Source organism: Triplophysa dalaica, chromosome 7 (genome assembly GCF_015846415.1).
Source record: "Triplophysa dalaica isolate WHDGS20190420 chromosome 7, ASM1584641v1, whole genome shotgun sequence".
Classification (NCBI taxonomy): Eukaryota; Metazoa; Chordata; class Actinopteri; order Cypriniformes; family Nemacheilidae; genus Triplophysa; species Triplophysa dalaica.
The window spans coordinates 8,162,904-8,185,813 of NC_079548.1; the positions used below are offsets into that span (position 1 = coordinate 8,162,904).

At 39.8% G+C, this 22,910-nt stretch overlaps 1 protein-coding gene across 1 annotated transcript in view; it reads right to left on the bottom strand.

Moving 5' to 3' along the window:
• Positions 1-429: 429 nt before the first annotated feature.
• Positions 430-22,910, bottom strand: part of kansl1b (KAT8 regulatory NSL complex subunit 1b) — a 42,234-nt gene continuing 19,753 nt past the window's right edge. Inside the window, 14 exon segments of the mRNA XM_056752583.1 lie at positions 430-2,695; positions 2,882-3,137; positions 3,241-3,353; positions 3,538-3,595; positions 3,712-3,830; positions 5,972-6,111; positions 6,205-6,372; positions 7,402-7,587; positions 9,066-9,231; positions 11,367-11,528; positions 11,530-11,560; positions 11,740-11,852; positions 12,231-12,326; positions 13,432-13,573. Of these exon segments, the coding sequence (XP_056608561.1) occupies positions 2,480-2,695; positions 2,882-3,137; positions 3,241-3,353; positions 3,538-3,595; positions 3,712-3,830; positions 5,972-6,111; positions 6,205-6,372; positions 7,402-7,587; positions 9,066-9,231; positions 11,367-11,528; positions 11,530-11,560; positions 11,740-11,852; positions 12,231-12,326; positions 13,432-13,573 (1,966 nt within the window). The 3' untranslated portion in view covers positions 430-2,479.

Sequence of the window (22,910 nt, forward strand, 5' to 3'; positions counted from 1 at the left end):
TTCATCTAAAACAAGCTGTTAAAACTTTAAAGGTGTTTGAAAACTTCTTGCAAAACCAGCCAGATAATGTATATACATGAGATGAAGGTTTATGACGTATTACCCCTTTTTGTTTTTCATTATCTTGTGTCGTACAAACATGTAAGACGTCGCCCGTGTTTAAAAAACAATAGCATTACCTCATGTCACTGTTCGTCCAGGGATCCATACATTAAAAATAATACATACATATAAATAATTAAATATGACCTCTCTTTGGTACCATTTATTAGGAGAATATAGCAAGCCCTGGACTTCAATCAATGGTTCTCAATAATAACTGCAAGGTTCAGAATCTGTGACTATGGCATATATGATGAATCTGAAGCGTTGGCTGAAATAAATGCTCTAAACATTTCATGAGTACCAGTGAAAGAGAGCGAGACAAGGAATTGTACAATATAATTCACTTTTAATTTGAGAAGCACAAACGTTGCCTGTATGTCAGATTGGCCAATTATCCATAAACTTTTTTCCTTTTTGCATCTGCATAAAGAAAGTGTTAAATATTTGTACGTGTCTTCTCCCTAGACAATCAGGACAGCTACAGCCTGAACATCAAACACAGTAAAGAATCAAACAAGGTATGTACAAAATAAACTTTTTTTTGTGTCGTTTTGTACAAACTATTACATGCTAAAGGATATTACCAGACTCACCCAAACCTCATTCACCACATTGGAAATTCAAAGTATGAAAATAACTCACACGATACAATATTGGCTTTTGAAAGCTAGTCAAACCTTATGGTACATTTGCCTGATAAGTACACAGAGCCCCACATAGAGACATAAAACCATAATTGATGATATTAAGAATGAAAAAGGGGCGGCGGGGTTCTCAGCAGGAAATGGGACAGTCGTGGATGGTCCCTGACGATTTGCCACACATCTATGAAACAGGAGATCTCTCGTAAGCTGTCGATTCCGTTTCGCTCCAACGAGATAAAAGGAATACAATTCTCTGGTTAACATGACATCCTTTAAACGAGAACAAATGGCTATGAGAGCTAGAATCGCGTGACGACAAAGATACAGAGAAGCTACTAATAAAAACGGTAAGTAATCGGTGTCTGCTATTAGACTTGTACATTCTTAGTAGTTAAAATAACAGGAAGGGGGTTGCAAGCAGTGACGCACTGACTAGGGGAACTAACAGAAATCCATCCTCGTCAATGCACACTGGAAAAATGGAGCTGAAGCCGACGCAGCAACAGATAAGAAAGGAGCCAACGAATGAAACTTTGCCAAGTCCTTGCCTGTCTTAAGCACTTTAATATCGCTAACGTTCACACCATGTTAACGGGTTCAATGATGGCTGAAGGTATTGCAGAAAGTTCAATAGCCACAAGGAATTTAGACCTGACCAATTAACACACAAGGCAATGCAAAGGGAAACGTGTAATCGAAATGACGGATACAAACGTCACAGGGCAGCTAATGTCAGTTTATATTGGAGTGATTGACTTGGACGTCATTGACAGAATATTTTTTGCCAACAATGTAATTTGCAATCTGATCGGGCATAGTTCTTCAGACACTATTAGCAACTTCAATCTTAAAGGACGTTCAAGTGCTTTAAAAGAGAGCCAATTTCACTATAGGAAAAGCACATGGTGCTAAGCAACAGATTTGCAGTGAGCGGCTAAGCTTCAATTGAGAGTTGCCAATGTTTAAGCAGGACGGTAGCGTTACTGGCAATAGTGTGGTGGTACAAGATACCAATTAAGTGCTCCAATCAGACTGTGGCATTAATAAAAGCATGTGCGAGCTACACGGCAGTTGTGTATGTAGTCACCTGCTCTGTCAATCTCTCTGATAGAAAGGGAAACTACTTGTAGTGACCCTATTTGGACAGTAACTGAAACTGTGGGGTTTACACAATTCACAGACATTAAATTAAACGTGCGGAAAATTGTTCTTGGTTAAGGAATGTTTAGGTGTGGAGGGAATAAAAATGAAGTGCTTTCACATTTACATCTTCACGTGAATTTCTTCTTATTATTCACTTTATTTTTGAACTTCATCACTCCATTATAAACTGCAAAGCTGAGCAAGTCATTTTAGGTGGAACACTGGAGAATTCTGAAAGGGTACCACGAAACGCAAGCTGTGCCCCTCAGTACGACATCATGCTAAGGGGGAAGTGCTGTTTTGCAACTTACTACAATTCTAAGCATCTGCTTAAGCCTCGAGCTAATCTCTCTCTTGCTTTTCAATTTTTAACATATTTTTTCCCAGTAACCCAAAGATTGAATTAAAACAGGTCTCTATGTATATCTCCATACAATTCACTAAAAAGCGTGAAAGAATTTGACTGATGTTTGAATATCAAACAACAGGGACTTTCATTCGTTTTGTTGGTTTTCTTCCTTCGACGTTGCCGTTTCGTGAGTTTCTGAAAGCCGGTGGGGTCGGGGGTGTGTAGATGAGTCTAGGCTTCAACGGTGAGTAGGTTTGGGTGGATTGGTTAGCTTCGGCTTTGCGCCATCATCTGGGAGAGGCGACGAAGGTCCGGCCTCGGACTCGGATTTGGACGACCTGCAGCCGGAAATGCGTCGCATGGTCCTACAGGGCCTCTCGTCAGATGGACTGGGATGGAATTCGGACTCCTGCTCTGGCTCCACATCCAGGGGAAAGGTCCGGCATTCCCATGGCTGTACCGGCAGGGGAACCCATAGTGAGAAATACAGAAACAGCAGGTGAATATTGGCAGATGGCACTCGAGTTGCTATTCAACAGCGAGAGTGTACGTAAAGGTATGCAATAGACAAGTTAACGCATACGTTCACTCTAAGAAAATCGATTTTAAAACAAAAAACAGTGGTATATCAGGAGCTTACCATTTCCTCGTAAGTGTCTGGCGTGGAGCAGCGCGTGTCCTCGTTGGACAGCAGTCGGTTGGAGTCTCTGGAGCCGGGCGTGTACAGGCCTGACAGCATCACCATCTCCGGGCTGACAGGGCTTGAGGGAGACACCACAGAGTTGTACTCCTCCAGCAGGTGAAAATGCCCTGTGTCTGGGGACGAGGGCTGTGGAGTGGATGGGTTGGTGCCACCCTGTAAGGGTGTAGTCCGTCCATCCACAGACTTGAAAGACCTGATGAAAAAATTGGATTGCATTTAATTCATCTTAACTGCTCTTTTTAACCTAAATGTTAAAGGCTTTTGAAGCACATTGTTAGTGTGAGCTGTTTCCCCACCTGCTGCCCCGTCTCTTTGCTAAGGAGCTGGCAGTCCAGCTCCAGCGAGAACGTTCCTGATCCTCATACGCAAGGTGAAGCTGTGAGAACGCCACATCAGACAGATCCTCAATCTACGAAAGAGAGAATTCAAAACTCAAAACATATTTTGGGCAGCAAGGTATTACAAATAGCCTCACTGAGCATACACCCATAATTGCGTAACAATTCTCCCGGAGAAATGTAGTGTAAACACATGAGACTTAAAAACACACCCTGCAATAACTGACTGAAACAAGCAGTCATTAAAGTACGTACCTCCATGACTTCTTCCTCTTCAGCTATTGGTTTTGCAAAAACATCCACTTCTCTCCAACTACAATGCAGAGGGCGCAACATGTTCAGCGATCAAGATCACATCTTCAAAAAAATCAAGTAGCATATGAAACTTGCTATGCACAAAGGTGTGGAATAATGGTTTGTGTGTCTGACCTCGGGGTGAGGATCTCTTTGTACTGCAGCTTCTCCACTCTGGTGGTCGCGGCCACAGACATGGGGATGACTATGTTATTGATGTCAAAGGGGCTTTCTCCTCTCCTCCGACGGATGGTCTGAAAGGTTCACAAACACACACCATTAATGACTTGCTTTTGGACAATTCGCAGTGTTTTAGAGTTCTAATGAATAAGACACTTTGGACAAAGAGGAAACATTTAGGATTCAGTTTAGACGTTACTGAAGTGCAACAAAAACCAGATATGTAATCAGCCAAGGACAAAAAGAGGCAAGACCGCACACACCCTCAAAAAGTAAAGAATATTATGGCCTCAAGAGAGTTCCATACATAGCCCCTAGATCTACGTCATTCATACAGAGTTTTATCCAAATTAATCCACAGCTTTTGCAAACGATGCATGTTCCGGTCCAAGTTCATTTAAATGTATGCTTTCAGTAGGGATGCACCGATCCGATACTCTGGATCGGAATTGGGGCCGATCCGGGTCTTTTTTGCTGGATCGGGTATCGGACTGACGAGTTCTCTTCAGTCCGATCCGTTGCGATACCCGTGGATGTTAATCTAAAGCTTCATAAAGGACTAACTATCAGGAAATTACCATAAAAGTTGTCATACACTGTATTCGATGTCATGTATTTTGATTGCTTTATGCGAGGAATAAACCAATATAGCATAATTTAAAAACTCTGATCTCCGCTGGTGTGGTCATCTGTCAATCTCTATCCAGCATGCATGTGTCCGGGAACAGTCAGGACGTAACTCGTTGCAAAGTTTTCAATATTTTTCATAATCCATAGATAATAGACTGTGGATTTGTTTAAAATGCATTTTGCCGGAGACTGTTATTTTATTAGGTTCAAGCACTGGAAGCGGTCTATGTTATGCGTCATTCATGCACAATAACTTTTAACTTTAGGATGGATTCAATGTTCTATGATTTAAACACATGACATATCTCTTCTCTTTGTGTTATAACGGTTTTGAACTTAGGAAGCAAAGATCCCCGCGACATCAGGTTCATCACTATCCGGGATGCTCGTGAGTGAAGCGGGTGCATTAAGCGCATCATTCTGAGTCCAATCTGCATGACTTTAAATAACCTACAAGCGAATGTATTAAGCGCATCATTCTGCGTTCAATGCGCATGACTTTAAATAACGCTGAAGCGAATCTATTAAGCGGATCATTTTGTGTCCAGGATGTGCATGAGCTAGTTTGGAGACTTTTATATTGTGATAGCTTTGTTCAATAAACAGAGATTTATTTGTTAAACATTTTGTAAGTATCTGTGCTTTATGAGACCATATTTTTAAGTTTAATACAGCACTTAATTACATTTAAAATATCATACTTTTAAGTAAAAATACTTAATGTAAAAAAAAACATTTATTTATGGACTGTAGTGGAATAAGTATGATGTGCTTCATACTGTAGGAAAGCATTTTTTGTCCAAAGTACTCTGATATAGTACAGATATTTTAAAATGTACTTGAAAGTAAACATGCTTAACTATCCACCTCTGGCAATAAAAGTTAAAATATGCAAGTATACTTTGATCATGAAAAACATTTCTAGAATCGGATCAGAACCGGTATCGGCGATACGCAGAATTCAGGTATAGGATAGGAAAGGAAAAAGTAGTATCGGTGCATCCCTAGCTTTCAGTAGAGACTTCAACGCGTTTATATTACAGTGACTAGATCGGCCATTTGTATAGTTGCCATTTGTATAGTTTCAAGCCATCAAATCACAGAATGGCCTGTTTTAGTCTCTGTATATAGATATTGTTTTAATGTTAACTCATATCATATAGACGTCTCAACTTCCAGACTCAGGATTTTCTGTTAAAGTTACAAAGTACAGTTCCCCACTTGACATGACAATGAGCTGACTCCACACACATTTTAGAGTACTTAAACAGCCGTGTTTGGCTTCTATTAGTCTGTTTGGACTCTCTGGAAACAAAGATAACTCCCAAGATGATGTTCTTCTAAAAGAAGCAGTCGTTCTGCATTTACAAACAAGCGTGTGCATGACGTAGAGAGCGTAGAAAGGATCCTGTTGGCCAGTTGTATGATTACCACGCGCACATCCCCAAAACCCCAATCCCGCCATAAATGAATCTAACTTATGCAATATGTGGGTGATCCCAGCGTGGTCAAAAAATACGGAAATCTGTATTTATACAGGAAAAAACACATCTCTGAAAAAAGCAAGTTGTCAAAAGTTTCTTACTGCAACATTGCCGCCGAGATGGAGGGGTGTGGAGCTCTCCGAAATCGACAGTTGTCTGGTCAGGGGGCTGTGGGAGGGTGTATTCAGAGCAGATAGAGAAGGACTGGGGCTTCCCATCTCCATGTACAACTTGGGAGTATCTAGATTCAAACAGAGACCATGATGTGAGACTATATCTTAGAAGACCAGATGAGCCTGTGACACAATGAAAAGAATGAGGTTTAATAACGCACTCTCCACACGCTCCAGCGAGGGCTCACGGGGTCTCTTGCGGCTGTGGCTCCTGTCGAATGAACTGCTCTGCCGGAAATGCTGCCGAGGGTCAAGTTTACTGGCGCTGGATGGGATATCTGACTGCTGTCTGGAAACCTTCTCCGAGCGCATCTTGAGATGTGACAAACCTGATACCACACACATGAGGATAAGAAGTTAACAAGCACAGAAATCATTGAAGTTTTATTTATTGTGTTACCCACTTATTCTTGTTAGGTTAGTAGGGATGTAACAATAATATCGATATCGTGTTGACGCAATAGCAAAATTGTCTCAATATTATTGCGGTCACATGACTGTATGAAACGATAGGTCTTCCGGCCTAACACAGAGAATGTTAGAAAAGATTGTAGATGTTACCTTTGGCAAGGTCCATCTGGAGCAATTGTTTTATCATTTGACCCATTTCGTACTATAACTCATACCTTTAAGCAACAGTTATGATTGGAGAATAAGAACAGGATGCTTATGGCACGTTTCAAACTCATTTTAAATATTACAATAAAGAAACGCACCCTGGATAGACTTTATATGGAGGTATTATTGTAAAGTGAGATTTTGATAATGGCCCAATTAATGAAATATACATAATTCACAGAATAGTTTTGCAATTGAGAGGTAGTTCAATTCAAGTATAATCCAAACGATTATTCACAGCAGATAATACAATGAATAGCGAAAACATAAAAATTCCTTTGTTGCACAAGATTCATTCACAAAACCAGCATGAATCACAGCACTCCAGCTGGAGGGTTTTCAGAGCTCAATAATTCATAACCAGGATATGAAGATATAAATACGAGTCAGTAACTGTGGCTGGATTGTCTGATGCTGAAAGTAAATGCTGAGTCACAGCAGATCATCTGCCAGAGAGAAGCTAATGACGGCCAGACACTCACAGGTCACTTTAAAGGCCTGAAGGCACACTCATATCTACAGCCAGATTTAGACTCGCTTAATGTGCGAGGGTTTGCCTCCATTAAAAAAACCCAGCTCCTGACACTTACAACACACAGGCTGCAGGGCGTGGATGTTTTAAACATTTAGCAAATTCTCTGTGTGAAAATATGACAGATTTCTTCAGAATAGCTTTAGGTAAAACAAAGCATCGGTCAAACAAAAGGTAAGGGCTGATACACATGTGTTTTCACACTTACGGACTGTGGAGAGCAGAGAGTTGGAAAGCTTGTGTTTCGGATCAGAGACGCGGCTGCTCATGCACAGCTTGTGCTTAAGCGAGATCTTCTTGAGGGGTTTGATCTTCTCCAGAGGACGACTCTGCCAGTGTCCCTTCAGCACACGTTGCATATGGAGATTCATCATCACATCTGAAATATAAGAACCTGTAAATTGTCGAAAAACTTAATGAACCCACTTCATTTCCATTGGTTCACTCTTATACCCTCTTATTCACACTGATAACATTTTAAGGTTTAAAGGGGTCATATGACACAGAAAAAACTAATATTATCGTTTGTTTTAGATGTAATGTAATTTGTACTGTAACATCTAACATCCTTTAAGGTTAAAAAAACCCTGCATGTCCCCTCTGCCCCACCCTCTCTGCCCCACCTCTCTGAAACGCACAGAATTGCTCTGAAAAGCAAGTGTGCTATGATTGGCCAGTTAACCAGTGCGTAGTGTTTGGTCGAATACTGAAAGCCTGTGACGGAAATGTAACGCCTCTTACCATATTTGGAAGATCAGGCTCCCACCTTAATGATGTAGATTGGTGGGGGTGTGGTTACACGAGGCGGTTCAGGCAGGTCTGGTTGAGCATTAGCTTTTAGATAGAATGCATCTTTTGTTCGACACTTAAATTTGAGCAACTGTTCATGTCTAAAACATGCACGGACAACTTATAACACACCAAAGACACAGAAAAACGTGTATTCGCACCATATGACCCCTTTAACACTAAATATTCTGAAATATGGGAGAAACATGGGGGAATGATCAAGAAATGTTACATGTTTTTTTACATTTTTATACATGTTATCACAAGTACAATATTATTTGACAGTATATTAAAAGAATAGATGTTATCTTGGTTTAACTTGAACTAGGGTCATGTTTTCTTAGCTTACTGTACTAATAACAAAGGCTGACCTAGTGCTCTGCAATCCCCCTTTAATGACTCAATTGTCAGGAGTAAAGACACAAACATGATCAGCAATTCTCCAGCAGGGGGAGTAAGAGCTTCACTCTATTTATCAAACCTTAAGTTCTTCTTCCTTTTGAATTCTACTCAAGTTTCACAGGTGGCGTCACCACGTTCCACGCCCATCATTCACTTGCACAATGGGTGCTAGATTAGCTCATGTAAACGAGGGAAAACGCCATCCATGTCGGTTACCGTGTCTGATAACGCGAGCCACTGCTGGCAAGCTCGCTCAGAGTCAGATTGCACTGCTCTTTAAAATGGTTATCACAGCAAAGGTCAGACTGACAAATGCCTGACCTCCTTGTCTGAATCAGCACTGGGAAAGAGTGCTGATCTCAGATCAGCTCCTCAAATTCCCTGTTATTAAATTTTAATGCAAGTGAAAATCAAATGCTGTTCCAAGATCACCAGATGTCTACAGCACTTCTAACCCGCTCCAAACCGAGAACATCGTGCAGGTTATTTTAAGAGGCGCGATAACCAGATCTGAAATAATTAACACCTACATGTTTTGCAAGGGTGGAAAACATTGAAATTCCTGAACTGACAACGTACGGAAGGAAACATCAATGCATGTCTGTGCTAGTCACATGTGATACTGAATCTGCTTTTGTGTTTGTGCTTGGGACTGGGATAAACAAAGGGGAGGGACATTACCGTCTGAAAAGGAGAGTATAGGGTGAATGCAGGGGTCGAACTGTGCCAGTCTGTCCAGCAGGGGGAGCTGATGTTGGGTTTCAGCAGGAACGAGTGTACGTCCACTGCACATCACACACTGAGCGTTCAGCTCACAGCCACAGCGAGGAGCCATCGACCTCTGAGCCTGTGCAAAAGAAAATGAAACGTCAGAACGTCCCAAAATAAATAGCTGCGTCCAGATGGTAACATTTGTTATGCAGAGAAGCAGATGAGATTCCCACAGACACCTTCAAAAAATTATGAAACTCGCATGACAAACAGTACAAGGTATAAAACACGACTTCAAATAAAAATGTGTGTGTTGATTTTTAACCGTTATTTCTGCATCCAGACACCCAAATATTGAGTGACTTCGGGGAGGGAATTCCTGTTGCGGCCAATGCCTGTGACCCTACCGCCTTTAAATATTTATCTTTGTGATCAAAACTGAGAAATCAAATAGAAAAGCAACCACGCTCATCAAATATTCTTTCTGTTGCGCTTTAAAAAAAATTCACTCTTTCAAGCGCCTTCCACTCGGATCCTTTTATGGCTAGAATTTCTGGAGCATCAGCCTCAAAAATCTGAACCCCATTCTTTCCCTTTGTTTTCAATTACTGATATATTTTCATTCTGGATCTCTCTCTTCCAACCTGATGCGCAAACCATTGCAAAAATGAAAACACGCTCATCCTGGACTGATGACCCAGTTTTGCATGTGGCAAGTTCCATAGCGCTCATGTGCTCGTGTCATTAACCCAGAGCAAAGCACCGGAGAGAAAGAAGGAGCAGGTTGCTATTGGCAACCGTGCCCGTTTTTTCCAAGCCAATTCAAACAAGAGTGCTTAACACCAGGAGGACAGTTTGTACAAGATCATCTCTGAAATCACACGGAAAACATCTCCAATTAGAAAAAATGATTTTTTTAGATGACAACAATAAAAAAAGGGTAAAAAGGCTATTACTATTCAGGGTAAAATTCAAAGTAATGAGCCATTTTAAACATTTCTGGTAACTTACAATCTAACACACGCTTATTTAACGTTCATAAAGAGCTATATTGACAACAGCTTTTTTCACTAAAGTTAATGGAGACTGGTGACAAAAACTCACCGCTAAGAGATCAATGGGTTCTGGGTGTTTGCCAGGACATTGCTTTTCAGTTGTTAGGGTTTTCTGCAGGGTTCTTGCATTGTGTCTGTTGAGTTCTGGATGGTTGCTAACCGACCAGTTAAAATAGTCAACTCTACTCAAGATATAACTTGACGCTCCTTCAACTACTTGGTGCCACTTGTTGAACCACAACTTTGTCAAGTATCATTCAGGTCACAAACGCTATGCAGTCAAAATGAATTCGCTTGCCTTGCTGATATTACAGCCTGACTTCCACAATCAAATCCTGAAGGACAAAAATCAAGCCTAAGCCTACAATATTTGCCAATTAAATACCATTTCAATTCGAGACAGGCTCTATTACAGACGCAAATGCCATGTTATATTATCTTTGACCTAATCCACCTCTGTTTTAACAGCACCAGGATAAAATTGAGCTAATCTGCTCTGTGTTTAATCATCATGGTGGAAATTGTGAAAACCATTTCAGCCTGTAACTGGGGCAGAATTCATACGGTGTGCTGAATATACCTGCGAGACTGCATTACAAATCAGTAAGCACGTAATGTCTGAAACCTGCCACGAGTGAATTCTGTGTTGGTACTTGAATGATGTTATCAAGACTTCAAGACTTTCATCTCTGAATAAAATCTGAGCACTGTTCGTGATGGAGCTCCTTACGTTCCTGTATGTCATTGCGATTATGGATTAGATTCCCAGGGAAAACAAATATTGATGAAACGTACACTTTGTAAGTCACTTTGGAGAAATGTGTCTGCCAAATTCATAAATGCAAATGCCGCTATTGGCTTATATAAAAGCAGAAATGCATTACAGTAATAGAGGCCTAGAGCAAGATAGATTGAGGAGCAGAACTGTGATCGCTGTCAAACTGCAGTTTCTGGGTCACCCCTATTTAATCTGTAACCTTTGCAAGAAACCATCTGGGACTCTCGCGAGCTCACTGTATAATCAGTCGAACTTTTACAGTTAACACTGAATGGCTTTAGGCTCTGAAGGCAATTTGCAGTACTTACAATTTTTATTCTGTAATCTTGCGGAATACCCCTCTAAAATATCTTCTAGTACGATCCATTGCTTTTTATTTAAAGACTAGAACGATGTCAACAGGTTCTGAAAACCTGCTGGAGCAAATATCTCTCTTACCTTACGACTGAGGCTGGTGAGCGAGCCGGGTCGCAGTACGCGGCGTTTCCTGCAGGAGAGAAGTGGGCGCGTGCGTGCAGCCACACACGTACTGGCAAGTGCAGGGGGAGCCAAAGAGTCTGTCTGCTTCTGCTGAGCCCCGGAGCGGAGATGCTCGTCTAGGGTCCGAGCTGTCGGGGGAACCAGGCCGTAAACTGAATGAGGAGAGAGTGAAGAACGATGTTAGGATGATAAAAGAGAACTGATCATATTTAATGTATCTTGGGCAACAAGCTACACGGAATACATTTCTTGAAAATCTATAAGGCCCTTTTTCTATATCCATCATTGTTTTAGCATTACACAAAAACAGTGTCTTCAGAGCGCGTCATACCTGTTGATGACACCATTGACCTGTCTGCCAGGTGTACAGCTTTTCCTCAAGCCTGTTTCCTTGGCGATACCATGGGACGACACAGATCCCTCCACTCCAACAGTATCATGATCCTAAACAGAAAAGAAAAAATGTTGGAAAGAAAACCCACCAATTTTCTCCCAGAGTTGGTTTGGCCCAGAGAGCTGAATGGTCCCTGCTTCATTTCTTCACTACACTGAATGAATAAAAAGGTCAGCAGCACTTTGCATGAGAGAAACAAAGAGATCAAGTGTTTGGAAGCCTTCGCCTCAATCCTTTCTCTCCTTCTCCCAACAATCCCAGCATTCTCTTGGTCCGAGTGTGTAGGCCTGCATCATACTGAACTTTCACTTAAATGAGACTTTTATTTGTTTGTGTAGTTTAACTGCAACCAATAACTAACTTAGTTTGGAGCCTTTTTATCTGTGTGTGAGTTAGTCGCTATTAAATGTCCGTGTCTCTGGTCTTACACGTGAGACAGGGCAGGTAATGGTCTCTGTTCTGGAGCCACCGCTGTCCTCCTGTACAGACTGGCACATTGAGCTCTCCCCCAGTTGGACGGATCCCTGTTAAAAAACATGCACACATTTAGCCGCCAAAACATAACCTAAAGTACAAGTGATATAGTCCAATGTCTGACAGGAGGTGGTTTGCTTTCCCTGTAACAACTTTCTGCACCTCCTTTGGCTTTCGCAAGCCAGTAAAAAACCCAAGTTCATCACATTAAACTGCAGAAACAGCAGAACATGAGTTGATCTGCACTAACCAACAACAAAATCTGCAGTTTTAATGGTTGTGTGCCAATGCTGAGGACTTTAGCAAACATTAACTCTGATGTGGAAATGTTAATTGAACGTAATGTGGATTGTTTCAGTTTTGCGAAGTCTAATATTTTGCTTTTCTACAATTAACATTTCCATATAACAGTGCCTGCTAAATCAAATAACTATAAACAAACAAAATAAAGCCTTATCAACAGATTTGAAAGAAAATCTAGGGCCGTAACTATGTTTTGTTTTGTGATATACTGTCACAGAAGAAATAACAGTGATAAGAGATATTGTCGTCATTTTATTGTATCTGCTGTCGACAAATCAGTAAAACAAAGCCATAAACACCATAAAAAAACACTCACACTGGTTATTCACATCGTCCACATTTCCATATTTTAACTTCGCTTTCAAGTAATACAATATCCAGATTTCCTATACATCTGAATCTTTAATTATGTATGGATTTGATTGGATTATTTCAGAGAGCAGCCACTGCAAATAATGGCCGAAAAAGCAAATTGGGATTTCCCAAATCATTAGTACGGGAAAATGAGCAAGAGCACTTTAAAACCCCCAAAACTGAGCTAGCAAAACATGAAACGATGATCCCACAAGAGCAGTTCACCAAGGGGACATCAGCAAGCACCTGTGTTGCCAAGTTACCAGAGGCAGGAGCCACCTCTGCTTGCTTAAACCTAAACCACATAATCTGTGATTCAACAAATAAACCGCATGAAAAACTTTTATTTGGACGTTCAACATGAAATATTTTTACAAAAGTCAATCATTCAGGACGTACTGTGCATTAAGTTTAACACCATGTAATGTTGCCAAAACATCAGGTGTTTCTGCATGAAAAGCATATGATGCACAGAAAAGAACCCGTATTTAATGATACCTTGCTGGAGCGGATCTGTCTGTAGATGTCTGTCTGTTGCCGTATACGGTACTCCAGGTCCGAGACTTGTGCCTGTAGCCAATTCCAGCGACTGATGATAGCGGCCCGGTCCACCGCATAACGGCCTTCCGCTCTTCTCCATCTGAGAAACAGAAAAGCAATGGTTACATATCAACTTCACTTTGGTCTACACCAAAACACTAGCGATGTCCCTTTACAATCAATGAAGCCATCTACAATGGAACTTGCTGTAGTTATAAACTCTATACACCACCTGCCATCGCATGCGTGTTGCAGAATATGGAAGCAAGAAATAAAAACCGAAAAACTGACAGGAAGTCAACAAAACCAGTTTCATCAAAACTTCCTTAAGCTGTTTATGTGCATGTGAGACTTTCACAAGCCACTCGTCACAGGCTGCCTTCAACAGGACTTTCCCAAGAATCAATTCGATTCGCCCTCGTGAATCTTTAATCGAGTCTAGTTCGCATAATTATCCCATATGATATGCTGACGATAAAATGAATTGACCTCTGACCTCTTTACATTACACCCAGTACATTCTTGCACAAGCTCACTTGTGCTCACTGAAATTAATAAAAGATTGCAAAACACAGAAAAAACAACGACAGCGTCTTGTTCAGCTGAACAACAAGTACATGAGTCAAGATTTCCCTGAATCAGAGAGAGCGAGACACTTACACACAAAAGTGAAGTGATGACGGAAAAGAAACAATGAAGAGTGAAGCGAGGAGGAATGGAATTACGTACTCATCTGCTTTGGAGAAAGTTGAACATGAACATTCCTTTGTGTTTTTTTAACAAGAATTAATATTTATTCACCCAATTTTTATTAGGGATATCAAAAGAACCGGTTTTTAGATACAAAGTCAATATTAAACTAACTGAGTTTTAATGAGAATCATTATTTTAGTTAAGGTCACCCAAAAATAAAAACGATGTCATCATTTACTTTCATTTCTTTGTTCTAAAGAACAAAGAGAAAATATTAAGACAAATGTATGTAACCAAACAGTTCTTGTCCATCATTGACTACCATAGTACGAAAAAGTACATTGGTACTCATGTGTCCCAGAACTGTTTGCTTTGCAACAAATCTTCAAAATATCTTTTGTGTTCAACAGACAAAGCAATTTGACTTACTATGGCAGTCAATGGTGGCCAAGAACGGTTTGGTTTCAAGCCATCTTCCAAATATATTTTTTGGTGTTCATCAGAACAAAGAAATCTACACAGATTTGGAGCAAAGATAGAACATGACAAATTGTCCTTTTTGGCCGAAACTGTCCTTTTAACTGAAGAACGTGGCTATTGGACTTTAACCAGGCAACTGTATGTACATCACCCACCATTCTGTGGGAATGCTCAAAAAATTACCAAGAGTCTGGGACATAATCGTTGTAGATAAAAACCAGCAATCTGTGATGGTGGGGTGATACATCTATGCCTACACACACGCACACACAAACTGTGCGATGACACATATGAACATAAAGAAAGACATTAGTCAGATCTATGGACTTTACATGTGAACTTACATTTTTGTTTTTGTTTTGTTTAAATACATAATATACAATAAATTGTTTGTATGTAAAAGTATGTAAATAAATCCCTATGAGGCAGACAAAGAAAGAAAAATGCTTTCCTACACTGGAACATAAACAAGCAGTGTTTCTGTAGAACAAGACTACAGATTTTCACCATCATTCTTCCTGTTTACTGGAAATCCCCTTTTTCCCTTTTGCCAGTACATGCGAGTGTTTCTTGCATCCCTTCGCCAACCTTTTTAAGAAGGCTTTCATTTCCCCCCACATGGTGTGGGGGAGGGGCAAACACTTGCAGTAGTTCCCACTGTTGGCCTCAAGAGGCAGCGTGTGAACATGAGTACATTTTGTATAGTGCATGTATGCGTGTAGCCACCAGAATATGATCGCTGCTTTTCAAGTGCACACAGATAACCGCCAAGTAATAGATGACAGTGAGCGTGCATGTGATATGATGTCCAAAAATACCACTTAAAAAAAGATGCTAGGCTTCAAAACAGCCAGGGCTGTGTTTGTAAGAGGAAAAATTGAATTAAAAGCAGTGAGTGAGTTGTTGTGATACAAACAGATGTTAAACGAGTGCAGATGAGAGAACCGAAGTTGTTCCCCTGAACGTTGTCCTCAAAGGAAGCTGAAAACAAACAGGAAGTGGCCGCGAAACACTCGCCACATGAGGAAAAAGACTGGATGTGAAGAACAAGGGGAGGTCACACGCTTCTGGGTTGGCCCGAGTATAGGACATTTACATAAGCCAGTAAGATCGGATACCTCTATAGGAATTATTCTTCAAGTTAGAGTAATGTGTCAAAGACGGAGTCATTTCCACTATAATGAATAATGCCCACATGGCCTTTGTGTGTGCAAGCTAAAGACTAGTACATAAAGTGCACACACATGCAAACAAGATAATGCTACAACAAATGAGAGTATAATATAAAAGACCTAAAACCTATGTTCAACACAGACGCATTAAAACATGTAATTCCTAACAATCCAGTAAACCAAGGGGCTTACAAAATTTACAAATCATATGTTATATCCTAAATTAGCTTGTTTTAGTATTGTTAACATATCTAACATTGACAAATTGTACACAACCATTTCTCATACAAGATTGCAACAGTTTACCAGGAAACTAACTGATGATAAGGGGTGTGATGAGTTCTCGTGATGCGTCTCGCGAGAACACAATATCCTCACGCAATTGGGGTGATGGAGTGCTGGGCTCCAGATTTGTATTACTCTAGAAATATTTCATAAACAAGTAAATAATTGACACTTTTTAGAAAGTTTAACTTTTGCATTTGAATAATTAATTGTTTTTTCATCGCCATGGCGATATGAAATATGTAATCATTTTGAAACAAAATCCTAAATGTTGCTTACCTAAAAAAACTTTGTCAGAACTTCTAGCAAATGATATTGAACTTATTTTCATTCAGAATCTTTAAAGAATCGATCTCTATTTGAATCAAGAGAACGTGATTCTCAATTTATCCAGAATTGTGCAGCGCTACAGTGGGATAAAAGCATTTAGAGAAAACTGTTTTTTACTAAAAGCTGCGCCTGTTAAGAAAACAAAGCATAATTTTTGTACAATTACATGCCTGTCAGTGGAGTTTGTGACAAAACATTTAGCAGTGTTTACATATTGTTCAATACTGCATAATATAAGAATATAAGAAGTTTAAACGGTTTCATAAAGTACAAGTTGATTTTATAATGCCTGCATTCTTTGCATTTCTTGTTTTTCAGATGAATAAAATACTATTTTTCCCTTTGTATTTCATCATTGAGGATTTCTTTAAAAAAGTCTAAAAATCTTGTGTCTCGCCTCGTGGGATAAGCGTCTTGTCACACCCCTACTCTACAAACACAAAGTCATGCATATACAAACAGTCCAAACATGGCAAATAATTCCTTTACATAAATGCCACGAGAGCCACCATAAGAAAAAGCCAGAAAGTTATCAAAAAACTGAAACAAAATGATGTCTCACATTATTTTGTTAAGATTCATCCAAACAAAAGTTCCTCTAGATCCAGCACTCACCTATATTAGTATTGCTACTACATTAACATCTACTACATCAATAACACATTTAAGATGCCATGAACCTTGAAGTAGAGAAAAAACATTGGCTTCAGGTATTCACATATCCCAACCATTGCTTGTTTGTTTTTACAAGACAAAAAAAGCACAGATAATGTGGAATATAATCTGCATGTCTGGGCCTGGTGGTGACTCACCTCCTTTTCAACCTTATGACAAATTGCAAACCATAACAGAGCTTGCAAGCAAGATCCACCTGAGAGGTCAGAATTGTACCCAAGTAAAGAAAAAGACACGGCGGATTCACAAATGCAGAGACATACACAAACCCTTGAAGTGTTCTTAGCTGATTCCTGAACACTGTGACCTCTGCAAAGACCGAACCATGATTGAGACTAATATTATCAAGCTAGAACACAATCACAAACCAACATGAGTGGATACATACTGAAGGACAGGGACTGCCCAATCCAAGGTCAGAAAACACTACAGAGGATGAGTATGACTCCCTGGGGACTTGGTGATGTGAAGCAGCACCGATATAACACATAACCGGAAAAAGCATACGATTGTCATTTTAGTGTTTTTAAATTTCACCCGATTTTTTTCTAGATCACCGCCTTCCTGACGAAGTCCTTGCTCACAGACGTGCACGCGTAGAAGCGCACCCTCGCCCAGCCTTTTCAGGAAATGACAGAACAAGGCGGAGGGCCAAAATGAAAACACAGGAAATCAAGCCTGCGGTGATCGTTGCGTGGGTAACACAAAGCCAGCTGAGTGACGATAACAAAGAACGTGTGCACCTGCACGCATGCAAATATAAACGACCTTGACAATACAAACACATTCGTTTATAATAGAAGTGTTAAAGTGTATCAAAGACTTTAATATCAGAAATCGATTGGAAATAAAAACCGTAACATTTCTTTGCATCCCAATTAAAAGCACCTCAATTTTGGCACTTGCTGCAGTTGTAAGCATTTTGTGAAAGCATAAACGTGTGTGTAGGGCCAAATGTGTGCTGACTGTAAAGCCATAGCAGATCCACTGCAGACATGATGTGGGCGTCGTCTGGAGAACAAAGAGTTAGATGTGCAGAGAGGGAGGGAGGGAAGCCCCGCCCCTTAGAGTCACATGACTAGCAATAGCCAGACATGAGGCAGAAAGTGAAAAGCAAAGGAGGGTGAGGTAAAGAATAGAAAAGAACTGCTGTGTTTTAAAGTATGAATATAGTGTGCCTAAAATAGTTTTGTATTGTTTGGAGACAGAACATTGTTGAACTAGAGTCATTGAAGAAAAGTAGAGCATAAAAATATTCCATGCATGGTTTCACCGGGTCTATTTTTATACGGATGTCTGATTAGTAAACAAATCATTTGTGTGAATTCTTTTAGAAATAAAGGATGACCAGACATTTTTGAACGAATCATTAAAATATTAATGTTGAAAAATCTGTGATCTCGGAGACTGTAGTGTACACAGAGTCTTGCTTAAATGTGTGATACGAGTAAACGGTGCTCGTAAACGTAAATAGTGGCCTCACTTGAACTGAATAGCGTCTTGGACCCGGAAACAACACAAATGACCTTCAGAAACTTCCTGGGCTTGGTTGTAACAAACAAAAAGACTGGCCAAGAAGAGGGTTTTAAAAATTCATAACAGAGATATCAAAGTCCTGTGAACTCTACACAAATAAACCTCTGAGTGAAGTCTGTCCTGCACTTGTGGACCGTGGGCCTGGTCTCACGCAGAGGAAGCCTACGGCCCCAATCATCATGACTCGCGGCACATTACTGTCAGTCAGCAGATTTCCGCTGTGGCGCTCACACGAGTGACCAGACCTTTTCACAGTGCACGAGGGTGGCCACGGTTTGTGATAACGTTGCGTACTCGTAAATAACGCTCACTATAACAGCGAGTCACGTGTGGGGGGGGTGTTAGTACTGATAAAGGGGGTCTGGAAAGTCTGATAATAAACTTGTTTCCTCACTGACCACATCACGACCATTCTTCCCGCCAAAACAGGAGAAGGGGCGTCTGACGTTAACAAAAGAGCCGAGGATCGTTTTACACAACTAATGTTTAACTATAGCAAACATGGAAGCCAGTGATTTGTAGGACCTTGGATACTAATGCATTTGTGTCGATCTTGTTCTTTAAACATTCAAGAGAAGCATGCCATTGGCTTTTGCACACTCAGTACAGTAGGTGTGACTTGATAAAACGTTTCTACATAAAAAGACAACGGTTCAAACTTAAACAACACCCTGTCGCTCAACAGCTACAATTACAGGCCAGTTTACAGTATAAACACTTGATCACAGAATTGCTTCATTAGAACAGACATGATAGCAACTCATAACTTTGAGATACTTGTGACTATTTATTTTTAAGAGTTAAGAAAAAAAATAGGCTTTCTTTATGTTTTAGTCACTGATTTAGCATGCTTGTAAACTCTTGCACGTTTAGTTTTTTTTTTTTAACAAACAGGCTGACATTAAACTATTTATCTTGTTTGTACATAATGACAAATTTTGCACAATAGTTGATCTGGTTTTCTGCTGCCATCCAAATATAATTACATTCTTCAATTTAAAATCACCCAGTTGATAACAACTGGATCTTTGAAAACAACTGTCAAGTCCAAGCATGTCTCCTAGCAAAAAAATGTTGCTGTTTTAATATTAAATGACTTCAGTATCCTTAAGGAAGAATGCTTTGGAAGAATGCTCGTAACCAAACAGTTATTGGTCACCATTGACTACCATAGTAGGAAAAAATGTCTTTGTTCTGTTGAACATAAAATACATTTTGAAGAATGTAGAAAAGCAAACAGTTCTGGGGCACTTTTGACTACCACTGTATGTTTTCCTAATATGGTAGTCAATGGTGGCCAAAAACTGTTTGGTTGCAAGCATTCTTACAAATATCTTTCTCTCGGTTCATCAGAACAAAGAAATGTATACAGGTTTGGAACAACACCAGGGTGAGTAACTAGTCAGTAACAAGTCAAAGCAATAGCAGTTTTGGTCCATATGAGCAATAACTGCACCCACAAAATTCCAAAAGGAAAATGCTACACTCCAGAATTTAGACTCCCACATTCCAAAATATCCTCACTCTCTTGTGTATTTACAATGCCTTCAGCTGGCAAGAGTAGTGCAGTAGTCGCAGATGTGTTTCACATTCTACCGAATTTAAATCTCTTCAACAGAATTCCAAATTTTCCCCACAAACAAGCACTAAAATGTGAGTAGACTCCATGTGCGCCACCCTATGACATAAGTAGAATGGGAGCCAGGCAAGGGGAGCCAACAAATACTGCTATGAATCCATGGTGGAATTCTGGAGTCATCGCATGACTAAGAAAACGAGGAGAAATCAGAAAAAGAGCGAAAACAAACTGGCTAAAAACAAGTACAAAGGAATGAATGTGTGTGCGAGAGAGATCGTGAGATGTTATGCAATGGGTGTGGGTACATATTTCCAGAAAGGGCTGTCAGTTCTTCTGTAAGCAGCTCCAGATGTTGGGAGATCAGGGTGGGAAAATGACGCGGGCGCTTGGCATGTTTCAACTCCTAACTGCACGACCGGAGCAGCAAAAGCAGAGCCAGTGGCGACAGTTTTACGGGAGAAAAATCTGTGCAGGTTACTCCAAAACCGGTGACTTGAAATATGAATCACTCATTTTGGAATAAATGCAAAATGTGTACTGAACCCAGCTCGAGGCTAGAACACAGGGGAATGAGTTTATGAAGAAAATTAGGTGGAAAAGAGCATAATGTACAAAAATGCTTTTACGGCTTATTTTCTTGGCATACATGGTTTACACATGTATTGGAACACACAAGAACGGAAAAAACGAACAGACAAAAACATTCAAGTCGAAAATATGTTCAACAACGTTAAAATCTTAAAGTAACTTAGCAATTCCTGTCCTCGAGTTTCTCATGTCATTGCTTCATGGTACTTCAGCAAATCAAACACAATTCTAAACACATTTATGTGGAAAAACAAGACAAAGAGGTAACTAACTATTTTCTATACATATGACTTCCATTTTGGCATTTTCTCACACAAAATTCATCATGTGACTCTGGAATACAGCACACTAGTCATATGGACTGAAATTATGCTGCTTTTGTATGACTAACAGGCTTTGCCTAGATTGCATTTTGTCAAATACTTTTTCATACTCTATATTACAGGTGAATAACAGTATTTTCTGTAGTATTTGTGTTTGATAGCACTATAGTACACACAGAGCAGAAAATTACTTTTAAAGATTTGCGTATGTGGAAATACATTAATCATATTAAGGCCGTCCAATAATGAATCACAATTAATGGCATCCAAAATAAAAGTTTGTGTTTACATAATACATATCTGTGTACTGTGCATATTAATTTTGTATACATGAACATGCATGTTTATTAATATTTCGGAAATATTTAAATGTTTATTTTATATTAACCAATAAATAAATTTATATATAAACGTTGTTTACATTTTTATATTTTTCTTAAAAATGAGAGTGTTTAAAGAGTGTTTAAAATACAAAATTAAAATGCACAGTACACAGACATACATGATGTAAACGTAAACATTTATTCTGGATGCGCTTAATCGTTTGACAGCCCTTAATCATATGGTTGTGGAATGTGTGTGTCTTTCACTAAAAGGTACAAGCAGACTCTTGATGTCCTGACTACACAAGCACCACATTCACCCGCAACCTTTAAGAAAATCAGATTCACCTGATCAAGGTGCAAAGAGCATTTTAACCAATTACTGCATCACATGTCACAGGACCTGATGAAGGTCTGGACCTTGTCTTGCTGAAAATACTTAGAAATACACAAAATAAACAACATTAATAGGTTACTCTGTTTTTACTGATTTTTAAGCAATGGTGAGTAATGAGCACTACAGCGATGGTGCTGCGGTTACCTGGCAACCCATCATGGCTAATTAGCGTCTACAGCACAAATTCATCAAGCCGTTAATAATCAATTTGTTTAACAAAAACACACAAAAAAGCAGGACGCCACGCGTTAAACTACGGTAAATTTGTCAAACTCTTCTAATCTCAATCACTACTAGAACATGCACGATGCAGTCTTTATCTGAAAAATGGACACAAAACCTAGAACTCCACGCCATAGATGGTATTAGTATAAATTGGAGAGAAAAGGGAGGAGAACAGAAGAGGATTTCATTTCACGCCGCAGATGTGCACTGATCAAGGGAGCGTTCTGGAGCAGACACACTCTGGTGGTCAGATAAAACCCTGGTCAAAGCCCTGGAGGGGAAATCAGACACTTTCTTTAGAAAAATGTACGTCTGTGATGCACCAAACACCTGCTTGTGTGACATCAGACAGGCTCAGATGTGAACAGCAATAGCTCGGAGCCTATGATGCACAGAACCTGTAAGATCGCACTTGAAGCAAGTGAAACGCTAATGTTTCAACAGAGAACACAAGCACAGTATATTTAAAAACAGGACATATTGCATTGAAACTTTCGTATATTTAAAAAAAATTAGCTAAAGATTACACATTTATGACTATCACTAAACACAGCGCAATTCCACAATATGGCACCCTTAATGAATGTTGCAACAATCTCACTTTTAAATTCTATAAAAATAAGTAAATGTGAAACTTTAACAATAAACTACAAAACTAAGTAATATGAAAATATCTGTCCGTCACAGTTTATTTGGGCATTGTACTAGGTGACAAATGACAGTGATTCAGACACATTTACTACAGCAAAATCAAACTAATACTAAAAACAGGACTCGTTTCCAATACACCAAAAAGCTCATAGTGTAGCGGTGATCCCAGCACTGGCAAAA